The 12,801-nt window shown below is 49.0% G+C and overlaps 1 protein-coding gene across 1 annotated transcript; it reads left to right on the top strand.

The window, feature by feature from the left end:
- The first annotated feature begins 253 nt into the window (after window positions 1-253).
- LOC140498909 (tubulin alpha-3 chain) lies at window positions 254-12,535 on the top strand. Its single transcript, XM_072599675.1, has 5 exons — window positions 254-594; window positions 1,269-1,491; window positions 6,803-6,951; window positions 10,478-11,158; window positions 12,161-12,535. Exons 1-5 carry the CDS (start codon window positions 592-594, stop codon window positions 12,455-12,457), a joined length of 1,353 nt encoding a protein of 450 aa, XP_072455776.1. The 5' UTR covers window positions 254-591; the 3' UTR covers window positions 12,458-12,535.
- The last annotated feature ends 266 nt before the right edge of the window (window positions 12,536-12,801 follow it).

The following is a 12,801-nucleotide window of genomic DNA, read 5'->3' as shown; positions in this document are numbered from 1 at the left end:
GGCGTGTTTTCGCGGAGACGCAGAGCTGGGAAGGGCTCGGGGGCTGGGGGGCTGCGGCCGGCCCTTGTCCTGCGGGGTGGACGGCTGGGCGCTCGAGGCCTCCGTGGCCCAGACGGACCCGCCCTCCCCGGGAGCCCCCGCCGCGCCCCCTTTACGGGGGAGGAAAGCGAGACACGAGGGTGGGGCGGAAGGGGGCGCGGCGGGGGCTGCCCGCACAGGCGCAGTCGGCTTGTGCCCTCCCCTCCCCTCCCCCACAACCGCCGTCCACGCGCCCGCGGACGCAGCTCCTCTTTGGGGGCTTGACCTCGTGCCCCTCTCCCCCCCTCCTCGTGCTCCTCTCCCCCCCTCCCTCCGCCCCGGGGCCCGGCTCTCGCGCAGGCGCAGTGTCCTCGCGCTTCGCGTCCCGCGCCTCGCGCCTCGTGGCGCTCTGCCTGCGCGCGCACCTCGGCCCGGCTCCACCAATGGGCGGCGGCGCTCGGGCGGCTCGGCCAATCAGAGGGCGGCGCGCGCAGAAGCCGTGCGCGCCCTCAGTCGGTCGTTGGTCGTTGAGGACGGCGGTGGCGTTGGCGGTGTCGGTGTCGGCGTCTCATCATGGTAGGGGCGGCGGGGACCCCCGCGGACCCCAGACCCCGGCCCGCCTCCCCTCCCCGGTCCTCCCCGCCCAGGGCCCCGACTCGAGCCGCCAGGGGGAGCCGCAGGGGTGGGGGGAGCGGCCCGGGGGATCGGGGAGCAAAGGGGGGGCGGCCCCCAAGGATGGAGGGGGGGCGGGGGCCGCCCGGCCGCCTCGGCCTAGGTTGGTGCTGGTCCGGAGCGAGAATGAAGGGCCCCCCGGTGGGAAAGTGCGCGAGGAGGGAGCCGTCTGAAAGTATGGGGGAGACGCAGGGCGGTGGGGGAGGGGCGCCTAGGGGTCACGTGGGGGAGGGCGTGGGCCAGGGGAGGCCTGGGGGGGCTTCCCTTGGCTCACCCGTCCATGCCCGGCCTGCGGCCGTGCCCTCGGTGCCCTCGTGCCCTCCGGGAGCGCCCGTGTCGTCAGGGGTGGGGTGGGTTGTTGTAGATGCACCACTTCCGGTCCACACCCGAGGAGCCCTGGCCCTGGCCACGTAACGAGGCTCTACTCTTCCGTTCCCTAACACGCTGCGCTTCCGGTTCCGTGGGCCGGGCTGAGCCCCGAGGCCAGAGAAGGGCCGGCTGTAGGAAGGCAGGTGCCGGGCACGGGGTCACCGGAAGTACCTGGGAGACTAACCTGCCCTTGTGCATTTCCGTTCCAGCGTGAGTGTATCTCCATCCACGTGGGGCAGGCGGGGGTGCAGATTGGCAATGCCTGCTGGGAACTGTACTGTCTGGAGCACGGGATTCAGCCCGATGGGCAGATGCCCAGCGACAAAACCATCGGCGGTGGGGATGACTCCTTTAACACGTTCTTCAGTGAGACTGGGGCTGGCAAGCACGTGCCCAGGGCTGTGTTTGTGGACCTGGAGCCAACCGTAGTGGGTACGTATTCAGGGAGCTGAGTTAGGATTTCACCCCTTCGTAAGAGGGGATGTATCGGGGCATGGCACTGAAGGGGGCATTAAATGCAGAAGGAAGGCAGTACTCTGGGTAACATGCCACAGCAGCCTGGGAGAGTGGGCATCAGAGGCACGTCGGCAAACGTGTAAGCAGGTGCTACTGTGTAGGAGCTTGATGCAGACTTGTTAGGTTCACTGTAATTGCCAGGTTTGGATTCAGTTACACGTGCCAAGGACTGTGCTGAATGCTGGAGATACAAGGGAGGCAAAGGCTCTTTAGTCTGTGCCCCATGAACGTTGTTAGCTCAATGGCAGCAGTGTTCAGGCTGAAAAACTGACATACATTCAGCCCTTCCTGTGTGCTGACGTTAAGTTGAGTTTGTCTGTCATCATGTCATGAAAACGGTGGAGGTCCTCAAAGGCTAAGCCTCCAGAGCACTTAGTTCTCTAATACTGGTTTCTGCTTTAATGGCCAGAGCTCTATGGGATGAACCTATGGAACCTGTGGCTTCTCTGAAAAGACTTAAGGAGATTTCTGGTTCTTTAGACCTTCTCCTCTTTTCAGTGAAAAAAAGAAGGGGGCTAGCAGCTAACTGTCCACAAGTAGAGTCAGATGCCTTAGGGTGCCGGAGATTTCCCATCATGAGAGATGTTCAAATGATGCCTGAATAAGCACTTAATGGGATTGTTATACAAATGTGCCAGGCCTAGAGGCCTGAGGGCTACCCGAGTCTTACCTTACCTATCGCAGGTCTTTGGCTGGCCAAACCGGATAAACGTATGAGAGAGTCGAACGAGGGTTAGGCTTTATTCAGGGTCTTGGTTACATGTGCAGGGGGAACTCTTCCTTAGGAGAGAGAGAAATCTCCGAAGGAGGCAAAGATCTTACAGTAAGAGAATGAAAGCAGAAGTGGAAGTGGGGAGAGAGGGGAGAGGGAGGAGAGAAGAGAGGAGAGAAGGAAGAGGGGCCTTCTGTCCTCTAAGGGCCCCTCAGCGCTAAGCGTGCCTTCAGGCTTTCCTGACCCTACTTAAGCTCTCCTGCCACATAGTTTGCACCTGAATACCGTGCCTGTTAGATAACAATAGGTGTGCTCAGACCCGGGCCAATCTCAAGGGCGGGGATGCTCTCTCCCATCACTTTTCTCACGGGAAGAGGCGGAAATGCATGAGATAGCTCGGTCTCACACCTCAATTCCCTGCTGTTCCCTGGGGGGCCTCATGAGAACTCTAAGGTTTAGAAGCTCTCACCTTTACCTGCCGGAGACTGTCCACATGGAACTGAGCTTACACCCCCAACACAAATGATCCCTGCTCAGGGACAACTGGGACTAGATTCTCTCCTAAGTCTTAAAACAGGGCTGAGACCTGTGATCTTTTTTTGTAATTCAGGGAAGGAGTAACAGGAAACCAAAACAGTACAGGGCTTGGGCTGAAGCAAAAATGTGTGCATGCACACACACATTCACACTCAGAGCAAGCCTGCTTCTACTTAGCCTCATGGGTATTAAGTCTTAGAATTTTTAGTCTGTTTCCTGCAGGAGAATTGATATTTGGGACAAGTTGGTCATTGAGTCATTCATTGTTGTGTTATGTGTCATTATCATAGGTTGCCAGGTGGTGCAGTACACACAGCGCCAGGCCTGGAGTTAGGAAAGCTCATCTTCCTGAGTTCAAATCTGGACTCAGACACTCACTAGCTGTGTGACCCTAGGCAAGTCATATAACCCTGTTTGCTTCAGTCTCCTCATCTGTAAAATGAGTGAAAAGAAAATGGCAAACCATGCTATTGTCTTTGCCAAGAAAACCCCAAATGGGAAAATGACAAGTTGGACATGACTGGAATGACTGACCAGCATTGTATATCACATATGATTATAACAAGATATATTGTATATATCATAATATGAATCTATAAGTCTTACAGATCAAAGGGTTGGCCCAGATGTCCCAATGAAGGGAAAATTAGGGCCTGGGAAATTTGAATGTACTACATTACACCTGAAATAATGTACCTGGGTTTAGGGATTATCTGTGTTGTGTTATAATGTTAACGCTGTGCAGGAGTTGCCTTCTGCTACATTTTGGGGCTTAATGGTTAAGCTAGGTTACCAATGTTCTGTGATTTGGCCAAAGGAGAGTAACTGTTTCCCAATTGAGCTTGTCACCTCCTACCTCCGTGAATAAACATGGGCTCTCCCTTGGGCCAGAATTCAGATTCCTGGTCTTCCTTCCTGGCTTCCCTCCAGTGACTGATGCGTTCTTCCTCCCCTGTGTGGCCATTTCTAAACACCTCCCGCCCCCCCCCAAAGTAATCACTCTCTCCTTAGACATTCATAGCTATTTTGGATCATTTGGCCCCTGGCTCCCTGCTGAGAACCACACTTACCTGTGTGCATGTTTGCACATCCTATTTCCCTACTCCTTAAAAAGAGGAGGTTTTGGTTTTGACTTTAAATGCCCAGTGAGCACTCAGGCTAACAGGATCCTAGAGTTGGAGCTAGAAGGTGCCTCAGAGGTCATCTGGTGCAACAGATATGGAGACTGATGGCTGAGAGATGTGTTGACTTGACCATGACACTTAGTGATAGCGGTAGGATTTGAACTTGGGCCTTCAGTAGCACAGTTTCCACTGAGCCACACTCACTGATGTTTGCTCTCCTCTTAACTTGCCTCTCTTTGGTTTTGTTCAGCAACTCCTGAGCTATGTCCTCTTTCCCTGATACTTGCCTTCTGTCATTTTGGCCAGTCAGCTCCTGGTTTCCCCCCAATTGTTCTGTCTCCCCTTCTCCAAGAGCCTGCCTCTTCAGTTTCTGTTCTGTGATCCTGCTTGATTCATCTCAGCCAAGCCTTTTATATTCTCCTGAATTGTCCTCCACCCTGCTCCTCCAGCCAAGAGGGAAACCCTGGACCAACACCTTGTCCTGCAGGCTTGTTAGCTTTCACGTTGGCCTCAATTTTTCCTCCCCAATTCAGCCTTAGAGTGCTGGGCCTGGAGTCAAGAAGACCTCAGTTCAAATGGGGCCTCAGATGCTGTAGATGTGGTCACTTAACTTGTGTCAGTCTGAGTTTCCTCATCTGTAAAGTGAGGATAGTAATAGCACCTGCTTGCTAGAGATATCCTAATAATAGCAAGCATTTACACAGAGCACTTTAAAGTCTTCGAAGTGCTTGGCAAATAGTACTTTTATATTTTCACAACAACCCTGGGAAGGAAGCAGCCTACCTGTTGTCAGGACAAAATGTCAGTTTTCGTGACCCCATGGGTCATAGCATGCCAGGCCCTTCTGTCCTGCACTATCTGTCAAAATCTGTCCAAGCTCATTTTTGTTGCTTGCATGACACTATCTCTCCATCCCCTCCTCTGCCATCGTCTTCTCCTTTTGCCTTCAATCTTGCCCAACATCAGGGTCTTTTCCAGTGAGCTGTCTTTTTATTATGTGGCCAAAGTATTTAAACTTCAGCTTCTGTATTTGACCATCCGGTGAATAGTTTGAATTAATTTCTTTAAGTATAGACTGATTTGATCTCTTTGCTGTCCAAGGAAGTCTCAAAAGCCTCCTGGCACCACAATTCAAATGCATTGATTCTGCAGTGCTCAGCTTTCCTTATAGTCCATCTCTCATAGCCATGCATCACTATGGGAAAAACTACAGCTTTGACTACATGGACCTTTGTTGGCAAGGTGATGGCTTTGCTTTTTTGTCTGCTGTCCAAGTTTGCCGTAGTGTTCCTTTGAAGGACCAAGTGTCTTTTAATTTTATGGCTGTACTCACTATCTTCAGTGATCTTTGAGTACAAAAATACAAAGTCTGACATTGCTTCCATTTCTTCTCCTATTTGCCAAGATTTTAGATTTTTATTCATCTATTTTCTTGATGTTAAGCTTCGAGTCACCTTTTACAATCTCCTCTTTCACCCTCATAAAGAGGTTTTTAATTTCTCTTCATTTTCTGCCGTCTAAGATTGTTGACATTTCTCCTGGGAACCTTAATTCTGGCTTTTGATTCATTCAGCCTGGCATTTTGCATGATGTACTTTGCATATAAGTTAAATAAGGTGATGACATGTAGCCTTGTTGTACTCCTGTTTCAGTCTTAAACCAATCAATTGTTCCATGCTTGGTTTTACCTGTTGCTTCTTGACCCACATACAGGTTCCTCAGGAGACAAGTAAGATGATCTGGTCTTCCTGTGTCTTTGTGCACTTGCCAAAAAGTGGAAGGCTTTAGTGTAGTCAGTGAAGCAGAAGTAGATGTTTTTCTGGAACTCCCTTGCTGTCTCCATAATCCAGCAGATGTTGGCAGTTGGGTCTCTTGTCCTCTGGTTCTTTGAAAACCAGCCTGCTCTCCTGCTAGTTCTCGGTTTACATGTTGCTAAAGCAGAAGCATAACCTTGCTCCGTTGTTCAGTAATTTAAATACTCCTTGATGTTGCCCTTCTTTAGGTTAGGGATGTAAACTGGTACGTACCAATCCAGTTGCTACTGTCGGGTTTTCCAAATTTGCTGGCACGTTGAGTGCAGCATTTGAACAGCGTCATCTTTTCGGTTTTAAATGACTCAGCTGGAGTTCCACCCCCTCCACCAGCCTCACTGCTAACGGTGCTCCCTAAGGCCCACTTGGTGTCATTTTCCAGGATGTCTGTCTCTAGATCGTTTTGTCATGCCCATTGTTTTTGCATGAGATGTTCTCTTGGTGTCTCTAATTCTCTTGAAGAGATCTCTTGTCTTTCCCATTCTGTTTTCTTCTGTTTCCTTTGCATTGCTCATTTAAGAAAACCCTCTTACCTCTCCTTGCTGTCTTGGAATTCTGCGTTCAGTTGGCTCTGTCTTTCCCTTGCCTTGTTTTTTCAGCTCTTGGTAAAACTTCATTAGATTCCGTTCTACTTTCTTGCTCTTCATTTTCATTGAGTTTTTTTTTGTTGCTGCCTCCTGTACAGTGTTGTGAACCTGTGTCCGCAGGTCCTTAGGAACTCTTTATCTACCAGCTCTAAGGAGATGTTTGTAAAGCTCTTTGCAAACCTCACAAACATCTATGAATGCTAGCTGTTGTTGATTACTGGCTGAAATTTCAAGTCACCTACACAATTTCCTTCTTATTCACCTAAGTCCTCTTCTCTTTCCACTCTATCCTACAACATTCTCCCAGAGTTTTCTGAATCTCGGATTCTTTTCTTTGTTGGTCTCTTGTCAGCATACTCCTTTGCAGAATCTGAAGTTGTTCCTGTTTACTACTTGAGCACAGCAGTGGCAATCAAGTAGGTGAAATAACCAGCCTCAAACTTGCTCTTGTCATAGATGAAGTCCGCACTGGCACGTACAGGCAGCTTTTCCATCCTGAGCAGCTGATAACTGGAAAGGAGGATGCAGCCAACAACTATGCCCGAGGCCATTATACCATCGGCAAGGAGATTGTTGATCTGGTCCTTGATCGGATTCGCAAACTGGTAAGAGCCAGCAGCTATGTGAAATGGTCTGAAAGCCAAGAGCTGTGGATTCAGATCTTACCTCAAGATTCACTAGATACATTACCTTTGGTAACCTTAACGTGTGGTACACAATGCCACCTCTTATCATCTCTTGGCAGAGAGCTTCTTTAAACACCTTTCTGACTTTTAACGCTGTTTATATTTTGTTTGTAGATGACATGTAACTAGTATTCCAAAGTTTTGCAAAGCACTTTAATCAGTAAGCCATTATTAACCACCCACTGTATTCTAGGCACTATGTTGGAGATAGAAAGACCCTTTCTAAGGGCTTACATTTGAACGAAGAAGACAACAGACACATTTTATGAGTATGTGCAAAGCCTGCGATAACCCTGGGGGAGGAACCTCGTGGCTGGGCATCCCAAGAATACGGAAGGTTGCACATGAGTTGAGGGAAACCAGAGGTATCAGAGGGTAGAGGTGAGGTGGGGCTGCATTCCAGGCCTGAGGACAGGCAGCCTGTAGAAAGGCACAGCGTGTGAAGGAGTGTTGTTTGGAACAGTAGGAAGGCCAGTGTGGCCGGATCACAGGCTAGGCCCAGGAAAGAGCAGTGGGGGAGTAGAAAGGGGTGGAGAGACATCAACTAAGCAATTGGTGATATGGGTCTGAGCTCAGGAGAGACAAGGGGGTGGATGCATAGCCCAGGAGTCATCAGCATAGACGTTAATCCTGTGGGCAATGATGCAGTCACCAGAGCCCAGAGAGGTACCTGTACCGCCTGTTATGGGGCAGGACTCAGATTAGGAGCCGGGAGGGAGAAGCAGGATCATGACAGTAGAGAGTGTATGCCAGAGATGAGGGTGGTTGGTCGTGCCCTAAGCTGCAGAGCAACTCTCCTCACAGCTACTGGGTCTGAGACAGAGTCTTTGTGGCCCCAAATCGAATACTTTTTGCATTAATGACGTTGTTTGTTGGAATAAAGCAAACACTTGTCCTGAGAGATGTATTTTAAAGCATAGGAGGAGCAAGGGTTCCAAAACGAAATAAGACAGCTCCTGTCCTGAGGATGTGATGGAAGGAGCTAAGATGTGGCTGGCATCTGCCTGCATCATATTCTGAGGCTCTGATTCATCTGTGCGTGTGTGCCCTCTACCAGCTCAACCTGTCCCTTCTTCGCTGCCTTGGTTGGCGGATGATTTTCAGTTGAGGTGGGACCTGCCCACTGGGGCATGCTGGGTGTCACCACATTGAGCTGAGCTGCTCCTCCAATGATGGAAGCAGGCTCTCCTCGGCTTCTTAGAGTGTGCTGAACCGAGGGTCACTGAAGGGGATCTTCTGTGGAAGAAGACTTGTTCACAAATGACTCATAAAAGCTACAAAGTGCAGTGAAATTTGAACATCGGGGGAGGAGGCAGTTGAAACAGGAGGAGGGGTCCCCAGGGGGACAGCTTCATGAGGAAGGAGGTGGCAGAGTAACTCCGTTGTAGAAATGAATAGAGGTGGAGAGTACTGATGAGTTTAGGGAAACTCTTCTGGGCCCCCTGCTTTATAAATTCCTTTTTTGTGTAGTTATTTAGTATTTTATTTTGCCCCAGTTACATGTTAAGATAATTTTTAACATTTGTTTTTCAAACTTAAGAGTTCCAAATTCTCTCCCTCCTTCCCTCCCTCCCCTCACACCCCCACCCCCACTGAGGAGGCAAACAGTTTGATATAGGCTATATATATGTAGTCATGGAAACTATATCCGTAGTAGCCATGTTGTGAAAGGAAACAGAAAAATTAAGTTAAAAAGAAGTCTGAATCTGTATTCAAACACCACCTGAAGTTCTTTCTCTGGAGATGGATAGTATTTTTCCTTATATGTCCTTCAGAGTTGTCCTGGATCGTTGTATTACTGAGAATAACTAAGTCATTCACAGCTGATCATCTTACAATATTGCTGTTACTTTGTACCTGGTACATTGCACTTTGCATCAACTCATGCAAAGTCTTTCCAGGTTTTTCTGAGAGCATTTTGCTCATCATTTCTTATAGTACAATAACATTCCATCATAATCATATGCCACAATTTGTTCAGCCATTCCCCAATTGATGGGCATCTCCTCGATTTCTAATTCTTTAAAAAAGAGTTGTTAAAAATATTTTTTGTACTTATAGGTAGGTCCCTTTTTTGCTTTTTATCTCTTTTTGAATACAGACCTAGGAGTGGTTGGTTGATTGTTGTCCTTCATCTTCGAAGAGGACCAAAATGACATCACCATAATAAAGTGCAATTTCAGTGTGTCCAACTTTGGCTGATCAGACCAATATAAGCTGAGAATGCTCTACCTACCACAGGTTGGGCACAGATAGTCCATGTGAATATATGGGGTGGATACCCCAAATTTGCGCATCCTACGTTTACTTGGTGCTGTCTCAATTCTGCTTTGTTCAAAGAGCACAGCACCTTTTTTGATGTGGGCATGCCATGCTTGAGCTGTCCTGTGCCAGTGTCTCCCATGTCGCAAAGTCAAATCCAAAGTTCTTGAAAGAGATCTTGAGAGTGTCCTTGTATTGCTTCTTCTGAGCACCATGTGATCACCTGCCCCATATGAGTTCTCCATGAAATAGTCTTTTTGGCAAGCATATATTTTGCATTCAGTTAACGTGGCCAGCCCATCAGAGTTGCCCTCTCTGAAGCATAGTTTGAATGCTTGGCAGTTCAGCTCGATCAAGGACTTCAGTGTCTGGTACCTTATCCTGTCGGGTGATCCTCAGAATCTTCCTCAGACAGTTCAAATGGAAGCAATTCAGTCTCATGGGTGGCATGGTACTAGTAGACTGTCCATGTTTCACAAGCATAGAACAGTGAGGTCAGGTCAACAGCTCTGTAGTCCTTCAGTTTGGTAGTCAGTCTAATACCTCTTCTCTCCCAAACACTAAGTCTCCCAAACAGTGAGCTCGCTCTGGCAATGTGTGCGTCAACCTCATTGTCAATGTGTACCTCCCTGAAAAGTATACTTACCAAAGTAAGTGAACTTACCCACAGCATTCAAAACTTCTCCGTTTGTTGTTCCACGTATGGATGGTGTGGTGGTGGCTGATGGAGCACCTGTGTTTTCTTGGTGTTAATTATTAGGCCAAAATTAGCACAGGCAGCAGAGAATTGATCCGTACTTTGTTACATCTCAGCTTCAGAGGCTGCATTGAGTGCATAATCATCTGCAAACAGAAAATCATCCACCAACACTCCCTCCACTCTGGTCTTGGCTTGTAGCCTTTTCACATGATTTTATAGCCATTTGGGCATAGTTCCAAATTGCTCTACAAAATGGTTGAATCATTTCACAATTCCACCAACAGTGTATTAATGTCCAATTTTTCCTACATCACCTCCAACATTTGTTGTTTACCTTTTCTGTCCTGTTAGACAATCTTGTAGGATTATACATAACCCTGTGGCATAATGCATTGTTTCAACCATTGGGTGGGGAAGGCTGGGAACCTGCTGGGGGCCTCAATGTCCCAGGACTGATGGAGTTTCTCCCCCTTCCTTCCTCAGGCAGATCTGTGCACCGGGCTGCAGGGCTTTCTTATCTTCCATAGCTTTGGAGGAGGCACCGGCTCTGGCTTTGCTTCTCTGCTCATGGAGAGACTCTCCGTTGACTACGGCAAGAAGTCCAAGCTTGAATTTGCCATTTACCCAGCACCCCAGGTTTCCACAGCTGTCGTGGAACCATACAACTCCATCCTCACCACTCACACGACCCTGGAACACTCCGACTGTGCCTTCATGGTCGACAACGAAGCCATATATGACATATGTCGGCGTAACCTAGATATTGAACGGCCTACGTACACCAACTTGAATCGTCTGATCGGGCAGATCGTCTCCTCTATCACGGCTTCCTTGCGCTTTGATGGGGCGCTGAATGTCGACCTGACAGAATTCCAGACCAACCTGGTACCCTATCCACGTATCCACTTTCCCCTAGCTACCTACGCCCCTGTCATATCGGCTGAGAAGGCGTATCATGAGCAACTCTCTGTGGCAGAGATCACCAACGCCTGCTTCGAGCCTGCCAACCAGATGGTCAAGTGTGACCCCCGCCATGGCAAGTACATGGCCTGCTGTATGTTGTACCGAGGGGATGTGGTCCCTAAAGACGTGAATGCCGCGATCGCCACCATCAAGACAAAGCGTACGATTCAGTTTGTGGATTGGTGCCCCACTGGATTCAAGGTAACCTGGGCTCCCTGGGGTCATGTTTTAGTGTCATAAAACAGTAGATTTAGGAAAATGCTATGGTGAAATCCTTTAAGGATACACCCATTGGACAGTGTGTGTGTGTGTGTGTGATATTGCATATTCAAGAAAATCTTCCTGCTTGACTTTTGTCACCCTGGAGATACGGGAGATGTCTATAAGTAGAATACAAAACTGGAGGGAGCCTGGAGTGCCATGAGGTTGAGTGTTGGCAGGTACTTGAGGTCATGTCCTGCTAGATGGAGATCAGGAAAGGCTTTCAGGAAAAAGAGGCTGAGCTGAATCTGGAAGGACAGGGGTGTTACTTGGCAGAGGTCAGGGGAAGGTATAGGAAGCAGCAGCAGCCCCAAAGGCATAGTATCAGGAGAGTGAAGAACGTGTTTTCAGGATGAGTTTGCTTTAGGTGTGTGCCTCCATGGGATAGGCTTTTACTAAAAGGGGACACTGGAGCCCAGGTGCTGCCTGTGTTGGTGGGTGGGGCAGAGGGTTGGACGTGGAGTTGGTGCCATGGTCCTGGGCTGCCCCAGCACCCACAGCTCCTGGACTTGGTGTACTTGAGTCTACCATTCCATAATGCCTGCCCTGTGGTCAGTGTGCATATACTGCAAGGGTTCTCTGGCTTGCTTGTTAAGCTGTTAGGTTCAGAATGAGTTACCTTGCACCTTGGCAACCTTGGTATTTGGGTCCGTGAAGGCTCCAGGGCAGTCGATGTAAAATTATAGGGTGGAGTTAATAGCACTGTCTGTTGTGTGAATAGAGAAACTTTACCCTTGGAAGGTCAAAGCACTAGCCTGGATTTATCCCTGAAGCAGCAAACAGAAGGACATTCCTGGGCTAGTTTTGCAGTGTTGTGACACAATCTAGGGAGAAGGTAGAAATGATAGGAGTCAGGAGAACACATAGGCTCCAGGGTCAGAGTCTTAGTGATTACTAGTAACATTTTAACATTGACAGAGTGTTTTTCCCTCTCCTTGACAGGTAGGCATCAACTACCAGCCCCCCACCGTGGTGCCAGGTGGTGACCTGGCCAAGGTGCAGCGGGCTGTGTGCATGCTAAGTAACACCACGGCGATCGCAGAAGCATGGGCGCGGCTGGACCACAAGTTTGATCTGATGTATGCCAAGCGGGCATTTGTCCACTGGTATGTGGGGGAGGGCATGGAGGAAGGTGAATTCTCAGAGGCTCGGGAGGATCTGGCAGCTCTGGAGAAAGATTATGAAGAGGTGGGCGTTGACTCGGTGGAGGCAGAGGCTGAGGAAGGGGAAGAGTACTAGGGGGCAAGCCTCGCTTCCCACCCCTACAAGTATACCTGGTTACATAAGTTGTTTATGAATAAATGTTTCCCTTTTAAAGCAGAGTTTGGCCTTTTTTCTCTAGTCTCACAAAACTTGGTGTTTAGATTTAGCTTGGCTAGGATCCAAGGGGCAGTCTTCAATCCCATGGTTCCCTCTTTTCCCTGGTGCATGAATCCCTTGCACCCCACCTCCTTCACTTCCAGTAAGAGTCTAGAACCACTGAGACAGCCCGCTGCATTACAGATAGTTCAGTGTAATGGAGAAGTGAATTTCTAGACAAATAAAAGTCATGGAACTGGAAGGGAACTCTTCTTCAACCTATA

Source organism: Notamacropus eugenii, chromosome 4 (genome assembly GCF_028372415.1).
Source record: "Notamacropus eugenii isolate mMacEug1 chromosome 4, mMacEug1.pri_v2, whole genome shotgun sequence".
Classification (NCBI taxonomy): domain Eukaryota; kingdom Metazoa; phylum Chordata; class Mammalia; order Diprotodontia; family Macropodidae; genus Notamacropus; species Notamacropus eugenii.
The sequence above is the reverse complement of the archived record's forward strand: the minus strand, read 5'-3'. Positions and strand labels throughout refer to the sequence as shown.

Excerpts from the sequence above, each read along its gene's own strand:
- LOC140498909 (XM_072599675.1), top strand. Across the intron at positions 1,492-6,802 it reads CCTGGAGCCAACCGTAGTGG|ATGAAGTCCGCACTGGCACG; the intron begins GTACGTATTCAG and ends CTCTTGTCATAG. Across the intron at positions 11,159-12,160 it reads GGTGCCCCACTGGATTCAAG|GTAGGCATCAACTACCAGCC; the intron begins GTAACCTGGGCT and ends TCTCCTTGACAG.